General features: G+C 46.3%; 1 protein-coding gene across 2 annotated transcripts in view; it reads right to left on the bottom strand.

Moving 5' to 3' along the window:
* Nucleotides 1-10,063, bottom strand: part of B4GALT7 (beta-1,4-galactosyltransferase 7) — a 36,715-nt gene extending 26,652 nt beyond the window's left edge. The window contains exon 1 of one of the 2 annotated variants that reach the window (XM_044277360.1): nt 9,938-10,063. In XM_044277360.1, the coding sequence (XP_044133295.1) occupies nt 9,938-9,939 (2 nt within the window). In that variant the 5' untranslated portion in view covers nt 9,940-10,063. Of the gene's footprint in view, nt 1-9,922 lie in introns of both variants that reach the window. The other variant, XM_044277361.1, reaches the window with a different exon arrangement.
* Between the last annotated feature and the right edge of the window lie 3,012 nt (nt 10,064-13,075).

Raw genomic sequence — 13,075 nt, 5'->3', positions numbered from 1 at the left:
ACCGTATGTATTAAATGTTTTTGGCGCGGAAAAGCTACCGGGCTTCACACTCTGCATTTCAAAGTGTGCAATCTTCTGGGGAGATACTCTGCAGAAACTCATATGCTGCTTCCAATCCAGTTCACAGATCAGTTTATGGTGCAGTTTTTGTACACAGTGAGGCACATTTGTCAAGCTCGCCTCGTTTTTAGGTGTAATACACCGCAATTTTTGTGACATTATTCCTGGAATTTTTTTTTATTTTATTTTTTAATGCTGTGGTCAGTTGTTAGCTCGAAGCCAATTTAAAATACACTACAAACAGTGAGAGTTTTTTGTGCTGTTTTTCTTCACTTCTGGTGTGCTTCTTTGGGTAAGATTTAAAAAAATAATAATTTTTGTTTCAAAACCTGGTGAACGCTGCTCTATTCAAATGGAGTAACACCAGACCCCCATTCTTGTGATCATTGACTGATGTGTTTTTTTTTGTTGTGTTCTCATACAGGCATCTCTATAGTAATTTAGTAATCCAGGATTTTACTATTGATGGCCTATCCTAAAGATAGCCCACTAATATCTGATTGGTGGGGGTCTGACACCCTGCACCCCACTGATCAGCTGTTCTACAGATGCTTCAGTGCCGAAATTACACAGCTGGGTCCACTGTGTAGTGGATAGAGCTATTTGATGCAGCGCTGCTACCACCTAGGGCAGTAATGGCTAAGGCACTCTAGCTGTGGTGGAACTACGACTCCCAGCATGCTCTATTCATTTCTATGGAGTTCTGAGAACAGCCAAGCAAGTGTGAATCTTAGGAGTTGTAGTTTCATCACAGCTGGAGTGACGGAGGTTAGCCATCACAGGTCTATGGTGAATCGGAGCAGCACTGTAGTATCTAGCTCTATCCACTACACAATGGCTGGAGCTACCAGGGAGGAGCAGGGTGTCCTACCCCTGCTGAACAGATGTTGGTGGCCTCTCCTGGGGATAGGCAATCGATAGTAAAATCCTGGAATACCCCTTTAAGGGAAAAACACAGGTAAAAAAAAATCATATGAACACTTTCACACAGACAGTATGGTTTGGGTCCATTCACATTTTGCAGAACGGAATTGCGGACCCATTTATTTCTATGGGGCAGCATGATGTGCTGCCCGGACACTGGATTGCGGAACTGCACTTCCGGGTCCGCAATTCCGTTCCCGAAAAAAATAGACCATGTCCTATTCTTGTCCGCAATTGCATAGGCATATTCTATTAGTGCCGGCAATGTGCGGTCCGCAAAATGCGGAACGCACATTGCCGCTGTCCATGTTTTGCGGATCCGTGGATCCGCAAAACACATTGCGGATGTGTGAATGGACCCTAAACATGTTGCATCAGTATTTTTAGGGTATGTTCACACTGCTAAAATCTGCCACTAATTCCGCAGTGGAAAACAGACGTTTTCCTCTGCAAAATCCACATAGAAAACTCACCAAGTTTCCCCATTGACTTTAATGTTAAAAACTCCAACTTGTGCACACAAAGTAAAATAATAGAGATTTTTTTCAGTAGCTGATTACGCTACAGAAGTGAGATGTTACTACTTGGAAGGAGATTTGATTGAGGATTTCATAGAAGTCAATGGGAAAGCAGAAAAACCTAAATTAAATACTCTTGTAAAAATACCTCCACCAAGTTACAAATCTGCCACTATTTTCAGCCAGTAAAACTGCTACTGATCTGCTACTGATTTTTTTCTGCTGTTGATTTTGCGGTGTGAACTTGGCCTGAAGCCAAAGCTAGGAGTGGAACCTACAGAGAAGCGTTAATTTTAACGTAAATTTGTTTTCCCTTAGTCCTAACAGCAGCACAAGTGGGGAGTTATCCCCTGTGAAACTGGTAGGACAGGTGGAATTTTTATTGATTAAAATTGCTACCAAGACAATTAAACAATTAACAATAGGGTGGGAAATTTGTGTGCTGCTGTTAGGACTAAGGGAAAACAAATTTACGTTAAAATTAACGCTTCTCTTGCGCCCTAACCAGCAGCACAAGTGGGGACCTAGCAAGGAGCGACAGACAAATTGGGAGGGTTCCCCCTTTTTCTTTCTCTTTTTTATGAGAGGGCGGCACTGTGAAAGGTACGTCCAAATGCCACTCCCTTAGGCCTCATGCACACGACAGTATTTTTTCACGGTCCGCAAAAACGGGGTCCGTAGGTCCGTGATCCGTGACCGTTTTTTCGTCCGTGGGTCTTCCTTGATTTTTGGAGGATCCACGGACATGAAAAAAAAGTTGTTTTGGTGTCCGCTTGGCCGTGCGGAGCCAAACGGATCCGTCCTGAATTACAATGCAAGTCAATGGGGACAGATCCGTTTGACATTGACACAATATGGTGCAATTTCAAACGGATCCGTCCCCATTGACTTTCAATGTAAAGTCTGGAGTCCCTTTTATACCATCGGATCTGAGTTTTCTCCAATCCGATGGTATATTTTAACTTGAAGCGTCCCCGTCACCATGGGAACGCCTCTATGTTAGAATATACTGTCGGATATGAGTTAGATCGTGAAAACTCATATCCGACAGTATATTCTAACACAGAGGCGTTCCCATGGTGATGGGGACGCTTCTAGTTAGAATATACTACAAACTGTGTACATGACTGCCCCCTGCTGCCTGGCAGCACCCGATCTCTTACAGGGGGCCGTGATCATCACAATTAACCCCTCAAGTGCCGCACCTGAAGGGGTTAATTGTACTATCATATCCCCCTGTAAGAGATCAGGGCTGCCAGGCAGCAGGGGGCAGACCCCCTCCCCAGTTTGAATATCATTGGTGGCCAGTGCGGCCCCCCCCTCCCTCCCTCTATTGTAATAATAGGTTGGTGGCGCAGTGTGCGCCCCCCCCGCCCCTCCCCTTCCTCCCTCTATTGTAATAATTCGTTGGTGGCACAGTGTGCGCCCCCCCCCCCCAGCCCACCCGGACCTCCCCCCTTCCTCCCTCTATTGTAATAATTCGTTGGTGGCACAGTGTGTGCCCCCCCGGCCCACCCCCCCTTCCTCCCTCTATTGTAATAATTCGTTGGTGGCACAGTGTGCGCCCCCCATCGGCCCCCCCTCCCTCTATAGCATTGTCAACATTAGTGGCCAGTGTGCGGCCTCCCATTCCCCCCCCGATTATTGGAGGCAGCGGAGTTCCGATCGGAGTCCCAGTTTAATCGCTGGGGCTCCGATCGGTAACCATGGCAACCAGGATGCTACTGCAGCCCTGGTTGCCATGGTTACTTAGCAATAGTACAATAGTATAAGCATCATACTTACCTGCTGGCTGCTGCGATGTCCTGTGTCCGGCCGGGAGCTCCTCCTACTGGTAAGTGACAGTTCATTTAGCAATGCGCCGCACAGACCAGTCACTTACCAGTAGGTGTAGCTCCCAGCCGGACACAGACATCGCAGCAGCCAGCAGGTAAGTATGATGCTTCTACTATTGTGTCTTATGAACAGATTTAGGTAACACAGGTCTATGATCATGCGCCAATCGCCCGAAGGCTTCGGGACTAGAAAAACGGGGGAGTATACTCCCAGCCCTTGTTTGTGTGGATGAACTTCCTCTAGGGCCATTTTCTTAACATAAAGCAGAACAGAATCCTCTAAGATAGACTGTTTGGTCTGGTTTAGGGTTCTGTTTGAAGCAAATTTATCTTGGGGAAGGGACAGAAAATCTATTTTGTATTCCAACATAATTTCTAGGACCCACTGGTCTGGAATATTTTGCAATCAGGCCTGCTGAAATAAACTTAGACGACTTAGGGGAACTGAAATTCTGAGCATCGCACAGACTATTTGGAGGGGAAGGGGGTAGGTAAGCGAGAGAGTCATAGATCCACTTTACGGTCCTTTCCACGACTGCGACCCCCGTCCGCGTCTGGACAACTCCTGACGTCTCTGAGACCTTGAGGGGCCCTGGGTTATAGAACTTCTGGGCCTACTCCGGCCCCGAAAGGATTGTTGGGGGATAGACTTCCCCTTTTTATCCGCCAGGCTCTCCATTATCTTATCTAATTCTGAACCAAAGAGTCTTCCTGGTTCATATGGTAAGCCACACAGATTGAATTTGGAGGCGTTATCGGCAACCCAGGGACGCAACCATAAGGGCCGCCGACTGGCTGCAGAGAGAGCCATGCCTTTGGTGGCCAATTTTAGGTGCTGTGTGGAAGCGTCACACAAAAAGTCAGTTCCAAAGAGCAAGGTCTTGAACTGGTCTAGCACGTCAGTTCTGGAGACTCGTTCTGGACCGAACAAACTCCGCGACTTCTGAGGAAGCAACTGCAACTGAAGCAGAGGCTGCAGATGTGGAATAGCACTTGGTCCTACGATCTAATGGATTCTGAAGGTTGCTTCCGTCATCAGAAGGAACTAAGGCCTTCTTAGAAAACTTGGAGATCGCCATATCGACCTTGGGAGACGGTACCCACAGTTCTGATTCCGACTCCTGGAAAGGAAACATCAGTTTAAATCTCTTTGTGAGAACTGGACCTTTTTCAGGATGCTTCCATTCAGTTAACATAAGCTTTTTTTAAATCTTTGTCCTCTTTAAAGGCCCTTGGCCCCCTAGAGGTGGATGGTGGAGCTTTCCCTTGCTCAACATCATGATCCCTTGATCGGATGGAGCGTAGAAGTCTTTGCGTCTTCTCAGCAGGAAAAAGATAGGCGGCATCATCTTCATCGGAAGAGGAGGAGGAACGAAATAATGTCTCCAGCCATATGTACAGGACCTGGCGATGAAGCTCTGGGCCTCTTAGAAGAAAGGGCGCTCTTGATTTCGATAATGGAATTACCCATGAATTCCTTCATCCAGCCCAACATGTCACCCATCGTGGGTTGCGTCGTCGTCGGAGAGCATAAAGGACACCTATTGTATTCATAGGAGTACGGCATTGGCATCTTGCAGTTGGAACAAGTTAAGGTGCTTCTGTTTATGGGAGGATTTCCCATGCTGGTCACCATTGGGATACGCCATCTGAAAAAACAACCGATCTCGGGTGACGCCCTGTGAGGGCGGAGAGGGCTCCTGCAGGGGGATATCGACGGGATATAGAGGTGCCAACAGACCCCTATAATCTAACTGTGGCAGAGGCTGCAACCCAGCAGAACCTAGGGGGGGAAAAAAACGGCCACAAGGACCAAGAACTTGGCCGCAAACGAATCAAAAAGGTAACAGGCAGCGCCTGAACCTGTCCTCAGTCCAGACTCCACAGGACAGATAAAAAAAGCACTGGTTTAAGGGCAGGCGTCCCTTTATAGGGGGTGGGTTAATTGTTTAATTGTCTTGGTAGCAATTTTAATCAATAAAAATTCCTCCTGTCCTACCAGTTTCACAGGGTATAACTCCCCACTTGTGCTGCTGGTTAGGACGTAAGGGAAGTTCTAAGCCTATTCTCTGTTGGGGAACCACTCCTGATTTTGGCTTACAAATGCTGATGAAAAATACCGATTGTGTGAAAGTGACCTGAAATAAAATCCCAGCCCTAAAAGGTTGAAAAACGTATTCAATTTATGGCATTTCTACTTGCCAAAAATGCCACAAAAAGTGTGTGTGCAGGAGTCCTTAGTCATCTGACCTATTCCCAGAAGCTGTACATGGAAAGTACACAAGCAAGAAAAACCTGTAATAATTACTAAAGCACAAAAGGTTAAAGCACCGTGCTTAAGATCTGCCTTCAACCCACCCTTGATCTTCTAGCCAGATCCAGAAACCACATCCCATGCCCACCATGGTTGGGCATGTCTAAACGGCTTGTAATGTCACAGATTTTTAAACAGGGGTGCAAAGTACATTGTAGCCCTTACAAGGATGGCAAAATCCTCCAGGTTTATATGCCGTTTCTATACGAGCAACATCATATATATTTTTCACATAGGTGTTATTTCGTATTTCTGTCACATCCCTGGTGGTCTAGTGTGGTTCACGGAAAATAACTACTACACTGTATGTCTGATAGTCTAAAGTAAGGATCAGCAACCTCTGACACTCCAGCTGTTCAGAAACTACAACTCCCAGAATCCTCCTTACATGTCTGTGGGAAGTTACAAGAACTAAGCAAGGCCTCTTTAACACTACCGTTTTGTCTTGTTTTCCGTTTTGCGGGTCGTTTTTTGCGTTCCGTATATGGAACAATTCATTTCAATGGTTCCGCAAAAAGAAAAACGGAATGTACTCCGTATGCATTCCGTTTCTGTATTTCCGTTCCGTTGAAAGATAGAACATGTCCTATTATTGCCCGCAAATCACGTTCCGTGGCTCCATTCAAGTTAATGGGTCAGCAAAAAAAAACTGAACACATACGGAAATGCATCCATATGTCTTCAATATCCGTTCCGTTTTTGCAGAACCATCTATTGAAAATGTTATGCCCAGCCCAATTTTTTCTATGTAATTACTGTATACTGTATATGCCAAATGAAAAAATGGAATGGAAATGGAAACACAACAGAAACAAAAAAACGGAACAACGGATCTGTGAAAAACGGACCGCAAAGCACTGAAATAACCAGACGGTAGTGTGAAAGAGTGTGCATGATGGGAGTTGTAGTTTCACAGCAGCTGGAGTGTCGAATGTTGCTGACTCCTGGTCTAAAGTAAGGTTATACTGATAAATATTATACATGGTGGCCTAGGGTGTCTATACCAGGTCCTGATAGATTTACAGTATTATTATACTGTTAGGATAATGATGGGATTGTTGGTGGTTGTCTACGGTTTGATATGATTTTATCTAAATGATTTTTTTATTTTATAGAGCGCGGAGTACTGGTTTGCTGACATAGAGCTCAAAATTGCTTGTTGCCCACTAGAGGGAGCTCACAGCATTTTGATTTATACAGCTTACATTGAACTCAATAATTATGCAGTGAGCTCTCCCTAGTGGCTGCACAAGGAATTTTATCTTAGTATCCAGCTCTATGTTTGCTCCTGAACAGCCTATAGTGGGGTTTCTGGGTACTGAGAGACTCCATTATGTGGGGATGTGTATATACTTAATTCTGGTAGCAAGGCACAAGGCACAGCTGCCTCCACAGCACAATTCCATGCAAACTTTTTTTTAAGATCTCTTCATTAATGAGTAGTGTCAGGTACCTCCCGGTCTTAAAGGGGTTTTCCAATTTCTATCAACCCCTTTCCATTTAATCTTTGGGCCCAGTCGCACCTTTCACTTTGTAATGTATGCAAATACCTGAAGGCATGCAATCTCCAGATCCAACTCCATCAACTTTTCTCCTGCAACTTATTGTGATGTCATGTTATGGGTGCACTGGCTATAGACCCTACAGGGAAATTTTTTCATGATATTTGGTTCTGCTGGGACAGTATATTGTGTTGCGCTGTGGTATTTGGTTCTGCTGGGGCAGTATATTGTGCTGCGCTGTGGTATTTGGTTCTGCTGGGGCAGTACATTGTGCTGCGCTGTGGTATTTGGTTCTGCTTGGGCAGTACATTGTGCTGCACTGTGGTATTTGGTTCTACTGGGGTAGCATATTGTGCTGTGGTATTAGGTGCTGCTGGGGCAGTATATTATGCTGACCTGTGGTATTTGGTTCTGCTTGGGCAGTACATTGTGCTGCACTGTGGTATTTGGTTCTGCTGGGGCAGTACATTGTGCTGCTCTGTGGTATTTGGTTCTGCTGGGGCAGTACATTGTGCTGCGCTGTGGTATCTGGTTCTGCTGGGGCAGTACATTGTGCTGCTCTGTGGTATTTGGTTCTGCTTGGGCAGTACATTGTGCTGCACTGTGGTATTTGGTTCTACTGGGGTAGCATATTGTGCTGTGGTATTAGGTGCTGCTGGGGCAGTATATTATGCTGACCTGTGGTATTTGGTTCTGCTTGGGCAGTACATTGTGCTGCACTGTGGTATTTGGTTCTGCTGGGGCAGTACATTGTGCTGCTCTGTGGTATTTGGTTCTGCTGGGGCAGTACATTGTGCTGCTCTGTGGTATTTGGTTCTGCTGAGGCAGTATATTGTGCTGACCTGTGGTATTCGCTGCTGCTGGGGCAGTACATTGTGCTGCTCTGTGGTATTTGGTTCTGCTTGGGCAGTACATTGTGCTGCGCTGTGGTATTTGGTTCTGCTGGGGCAGTACATTGTGCTGCGCTGTGGTATTCGCTGCTGCTGGGGCAGTACATTGTGCTGCGCTGTGGTATCTGGTTCTGCTGGGGCAGTACATTGTGCTGCTCTGTGGTATTTGGTTCTGCTGGGGCAGTACATTGTGCTGCTCTGTGGTATTTGGTTCTGCTGAGGCAGTATATTGTGCTGACCTGTGGTATTCGCTGCTGCTGGGGCAGTACATTGTGCTGCTCTGTGGTATTTGGTTCTGCTTGGGCAGTACATTGTGCTGCGCTGTGGTATTTGGTTCTGCTGGGGCAGTACATTGTGCTGCGCTGTGGTATTCGCTGCTGCTGGGGCAGTACATTGTGCTGCGCTGTGGTATTTGGTTCTGCTTGGGCAGTACATTGTGCTGCGCTGTGGTATTTGGTTCTGCTGGGGCAGTACATTGTGCTGCGCTGTGGTATTCGCTGCTGCTGGGGCAGTACATTGTGCTGCGCTGTGGTATTTGGTTCTGCTTGGGCAGTACATTGTGCTGCGCTGTGGTATTTGGTTCTGCTGGGGCAGTACATTGTGCTGCGCTGTGGTATTCGCTGCTGCTGGGGCAGTACATTGTGCTGCGCTGTGGTATTTGGTTCTGCTGGGGCAGTACATTGTGCTGCGCTGTGGTATTCGCTGCTGCTGGGGCAGTACATTGTGCTGCGCTGTGGTATTTGGTTCTGCTGGGGCAGTACATTGTGCTGCGCTGTGGTATTCGCTGCTGCTGGGGCAGTACATTGTGCTGCGCTGTGGTATTTGGTTCTGCTTGGTCAGTACATTGTGCTGTGCTGTAGTATTGCTGGCCCTGCCCATTTCTGTTATCCTGCCTTCTGTCAATTTGGACCTGCTTACAATATAGGGCCACTTTTAGGTTTAGTCTTTTTCCCCAGGGCCACTTTCAGTTCCCAGTCCTGTGCCTTGTCCATTGGTTTCCAGCTTGGCCTTCCTTTCTCTGCTGTGACCTGTAGTGTGAAGCCATCTACAACCCAAAACCCAGCTGATCGCCTGGGTTTTGGGTTGCTGGGGCCCAACTGATCAGATATATTGATGGCCTATCTTAAGGATAGGCCATCAATATAAAAGGGTTGAATAACCCCTTTAATAACTAGACACTTCTATTTTGTGATTTAGCACAGGGGGTGGTTTAATAACCCGGTGAGTGAGGTTTTTCTGCTTCCCCTTAATCTGGTTCAAAGAAGTAACATATTAGTTCTCAAGTGTTTCAAATCAGTTACTGAAAAAAAACTAAAACCTCTATCATGTGTACGAGGTGTGCACAATGCGAAGTCAATGGGAAACTGTTGGTGGCATTCTGAATGTGGAATGCGCAGTAGAAAACGCTGCTGAATCAGTGGCCGATTTTGCCCATGTGAACTTATCCCAACTGGGGCATCCATAGGAGTGGCAGTTACAGAGACAAGAGCCAGTATGGTGATATCAGTCACTAGCCGAGCTGATCCAGGTCCGCCAAAGTGTATTAAAAAGGAATGGGAAATATAAAGGAAGTATTTATACTTCTGGGTGGATCTGCTTCTGTCATTGGCTGAAAAACCTGCTGAATAATCTGCCTTAAAACCTCCTTCCAAAAACTCTGTGCAAACATACTGTAACCCATGTATAGTTATCTGCGTCTCCTACCTCCCCTTCAACAGCAGCTGCTTTTATGCTTGGGAAATATCAGTGACTGGTCTTAGTATTAGTTGTAATATAAAGGGTTAATTCATTTCCTATAGTAACTATATGTATAATATACGCATAAAACATTTAACCCTTGGCATACAAATGTCTGTAATCTAATGAATACTTAGCTCACCTATTTGTTACTCACATTCACGTCTGATTCGGCCAGCCAGCAGCAAAAGCATTTCAGTTGTGGCAAGTACTATGTCCTGTTCTCAGGACAAGTATGTACACACCTCTCCTTATCTTCTTCTAACAGACCTATGCCCAAGCGCTCCGCAATGAGTGGTGTGCAAGCAGGAAGTACAAATGGCCACATAGAGAATGCAGTCCTAAAGTACAGCTAAGGGCTCATGCACAAAAAACATATTTTATTTCTGGGGGTTTTTGCGGCCCATATGCGGAACCATTCACTTCAATGGGGCTGCAAAAATGGAAATGACTGTGTGCGCATTCCATGTGCGCATGGCCGTTCCGCAAAATTATAGAACATGTCCTATTTTTGTCCTCAAAGATAGGACTGTTCTATTAGGGGCTAGCCCTTCCTTTTTGCAACGGTACAGTGTTTTGCAGATCCGCAGTATCCAGATCACAAAACACCAACGGTCATGTGCATGAGCCCTAAGGGCTCGTTTACATGACCGGCCGAAGCCCGTGCTGTGGACCACAAATTGAGGTCCGCAATGCACGGGCACCGACCGTGGCCCAGCCGCATGGGGATCGTGGACCCATTCACTTTTTGCAGTGCGGAGGCACGGAACGGAACCCACGGAAGCACTCCATAGTATCTCCGAACCTATTAATGTGAATGGGTCTGCATCCGTGATTCGGAATGCACACGGAACGGTGCCAGTGTATTGTGGATCCACAAATGCAGTAACGGGCAGCACACGTTTGTGTGAACAAGCCCTAAGGCTGAGTTTATATTTGTGTCTAATGGTTTTCTATTCCTTTCTAGGGAAAGAAAAATGAAGAAAATTGCAGCGCCAGATCTGTCATAGGGCTTCAGGGAACTAGCCCTAGCCCCTTGGTGCATGCCCACTCCCCTTGACTGACAGAGCCAGACATCAACATCCTCTCACCCAGCCCTGTAATAGCACGCCATACGGTGCTGGCATACTATTATGGGGCCACACAAGAAGATGCTGATGCCTGGCCCTATCAGTGAAGCAGAGGGGTTGGGGCCTGCCTTTTTAGTGGACTGAAGTGCTGATTTATATATTGAATAAGGCATCCGTTCCATGCATTGGGGACTGCAATTTGCAGTCCCCAATGCACAGGCAACGTCCGTGTGGCGGCCGGGATGGATCAAGATCCATTCAACTTGAATGGGTCCGTGATCCGTCCGCAGTGCAAAAAAAAGTTATATTTTTTTGAGATGCGGAGGCACGGACAGAAACACCACGGAAGCACTCTGTAGGGTGTTCCGATCCGTGCTTCCATTCCGCATCTCCGTGATTGCGGACCCATTCATCATAAATTAATATAATGCTATGCGACCCAGTCAGTGCTGGGAGGTCAGGACGGTTGCTCTCGCTGACACACGCTGCGAGTCTAATACGTTGAACTTGCTTGTGTTAAAGGGGACTAAAATGATGTTTTCACTGAAACAATGGATTTTTCGCCATCCAGTTATCATTGTAATTAGCAGGATCAGGGTAGGACTGGCAGTACTGCAGTCGGGGGCCCAGACCAGCCTCATTAGTATTCACGTCAGTGCATATTAATGAAGCTGTGCTGGATATGGATTGAGGGAGGGGCCCTATCCCAGCACATAGGGGAGAATTTATCATTCCCCCTCATGCCAGTTTTCTGCCATAAAAAAGTTCCAAACACAATTTTTAACATCTACTTGTACAAAAATTATTGCACAGGTGGCATTTCTTTCCGGCCTTCACCCCTTTCCTGAAAAAGAGGTGTGGTGACGGAGGGGCAGCTGCCCTGGCATATTTATCTCCCTTTACACCAGTTTTCTGGCATAAAAGATGACTGAAATCTACGCCAGTTTAGCTGCCCAGACTTTCAAAATTGTGCCTAATTTATGACAAGGTATGAGACTAATTATAAATTAGACGCACCCTCCAGCAGCGCACTGGGATGACAAAGACTGGTGTAAAATGGCAATCTGAGAAAGTCCGCCATAAGCTTTTATGACAGCAATTGTTTTAGAGGTCTTTATTGGGATTTGACTCCCAGACCTCCTCCATGGCAGTCAGAAAAGTTATTATACTACAGACCTGTCCTGTTGGAAGGGCAACATTTTCTGTACTTAAAGCAATTATTCAGGAAATAATAGTAATGACCTATCCACAGTATTGGTTATCAATATCACATCAACGGGGGTCTGATTCCCGCAACTCCCATCGATCAGCTGTTTTGGGAAGCTGTGTCAATCACCGAGGCTCTGGTGAGCAAGACGGCTTCCAGGGCGCTTACCAAGCACAGCGCCGTCCATCATATAGCTGCAACTAGGCCATGTGACCAATGTACGGTCACGTCAAAAGGCCGATGCGCTCATGGAGTGCCTAGCCTCTTCTAAGAGCTGACCAGAACTGCCGCTGATCTGATATTGATGACCAATCCTAAGGTTAGGTGGAAATCAAACAGCGGTGGCAGCATCTCCCATCATTCCATCTTTATTAGAACTTCACAGCATACAAAAAATCAGCAAAATCAGCAACGTTTCGGCTGTACAACAGCCTTTGCCAAGCATAAAAAACATATGGCAGAATTGCACATAAATACCCACACCCAGGAACACCCACAAGTGTCAGAACCAATTAAACATAGCCATACCATCCACCCATTTGAATTAAGCAATTCCACCTTCACATTGACGGCATCAACGGAAGAGTTACAATTCCTTGATGTACGTGTATACATTGAGACTGGAGAAATCAGGACTGATCTCTTCCAAAAAGTGACCGACAAAAACACATTATTGGTTTATGACAGTAATCATCCCCGACGCATGGTGGATTCTTTGCCATGGAGCCTATTGTTACGAGTACGAAGAATAGTATCCGATAATGACAGATTCCTTACCAGAACAGATGAGAGATGTGTAGGCAGTTTATGAGAAGGGGTTATCCTCGCACCTTACTGCAGAAGACTAGGAGTAAAGTTTTAGCGGTCAATCGTGAAACGGTTTTGAGTGGATCCACACGGATAGGGACTGAGAACAGGATTCCTTTTGTATCCATCTTCGGTGGTGATAGTGGTGCGATATCTAATATCCTCAGGAAGGATTGGCACATCCTCCCATTGAGGAAGGCCGGACACGAGG

Source organism: Bufo gargarizans, chromosome 2 (genome assembly GCF_014858855.1).
Source record: "Bufo gargarizans isolate SCDJY-AF-19 chromosome 2, ASM1485885v1, whole genome shotgun sequence".
NCBI lineage: Eukaryota > Metazoa > Chordata > Amphibia > Anura > Bufonidae > Bufo > Bufo gargarizans.
Note: the sequence above shows the minus strand (reverse complement) of the source record. Positions and strands in the feature narration are given on the sequence as shown.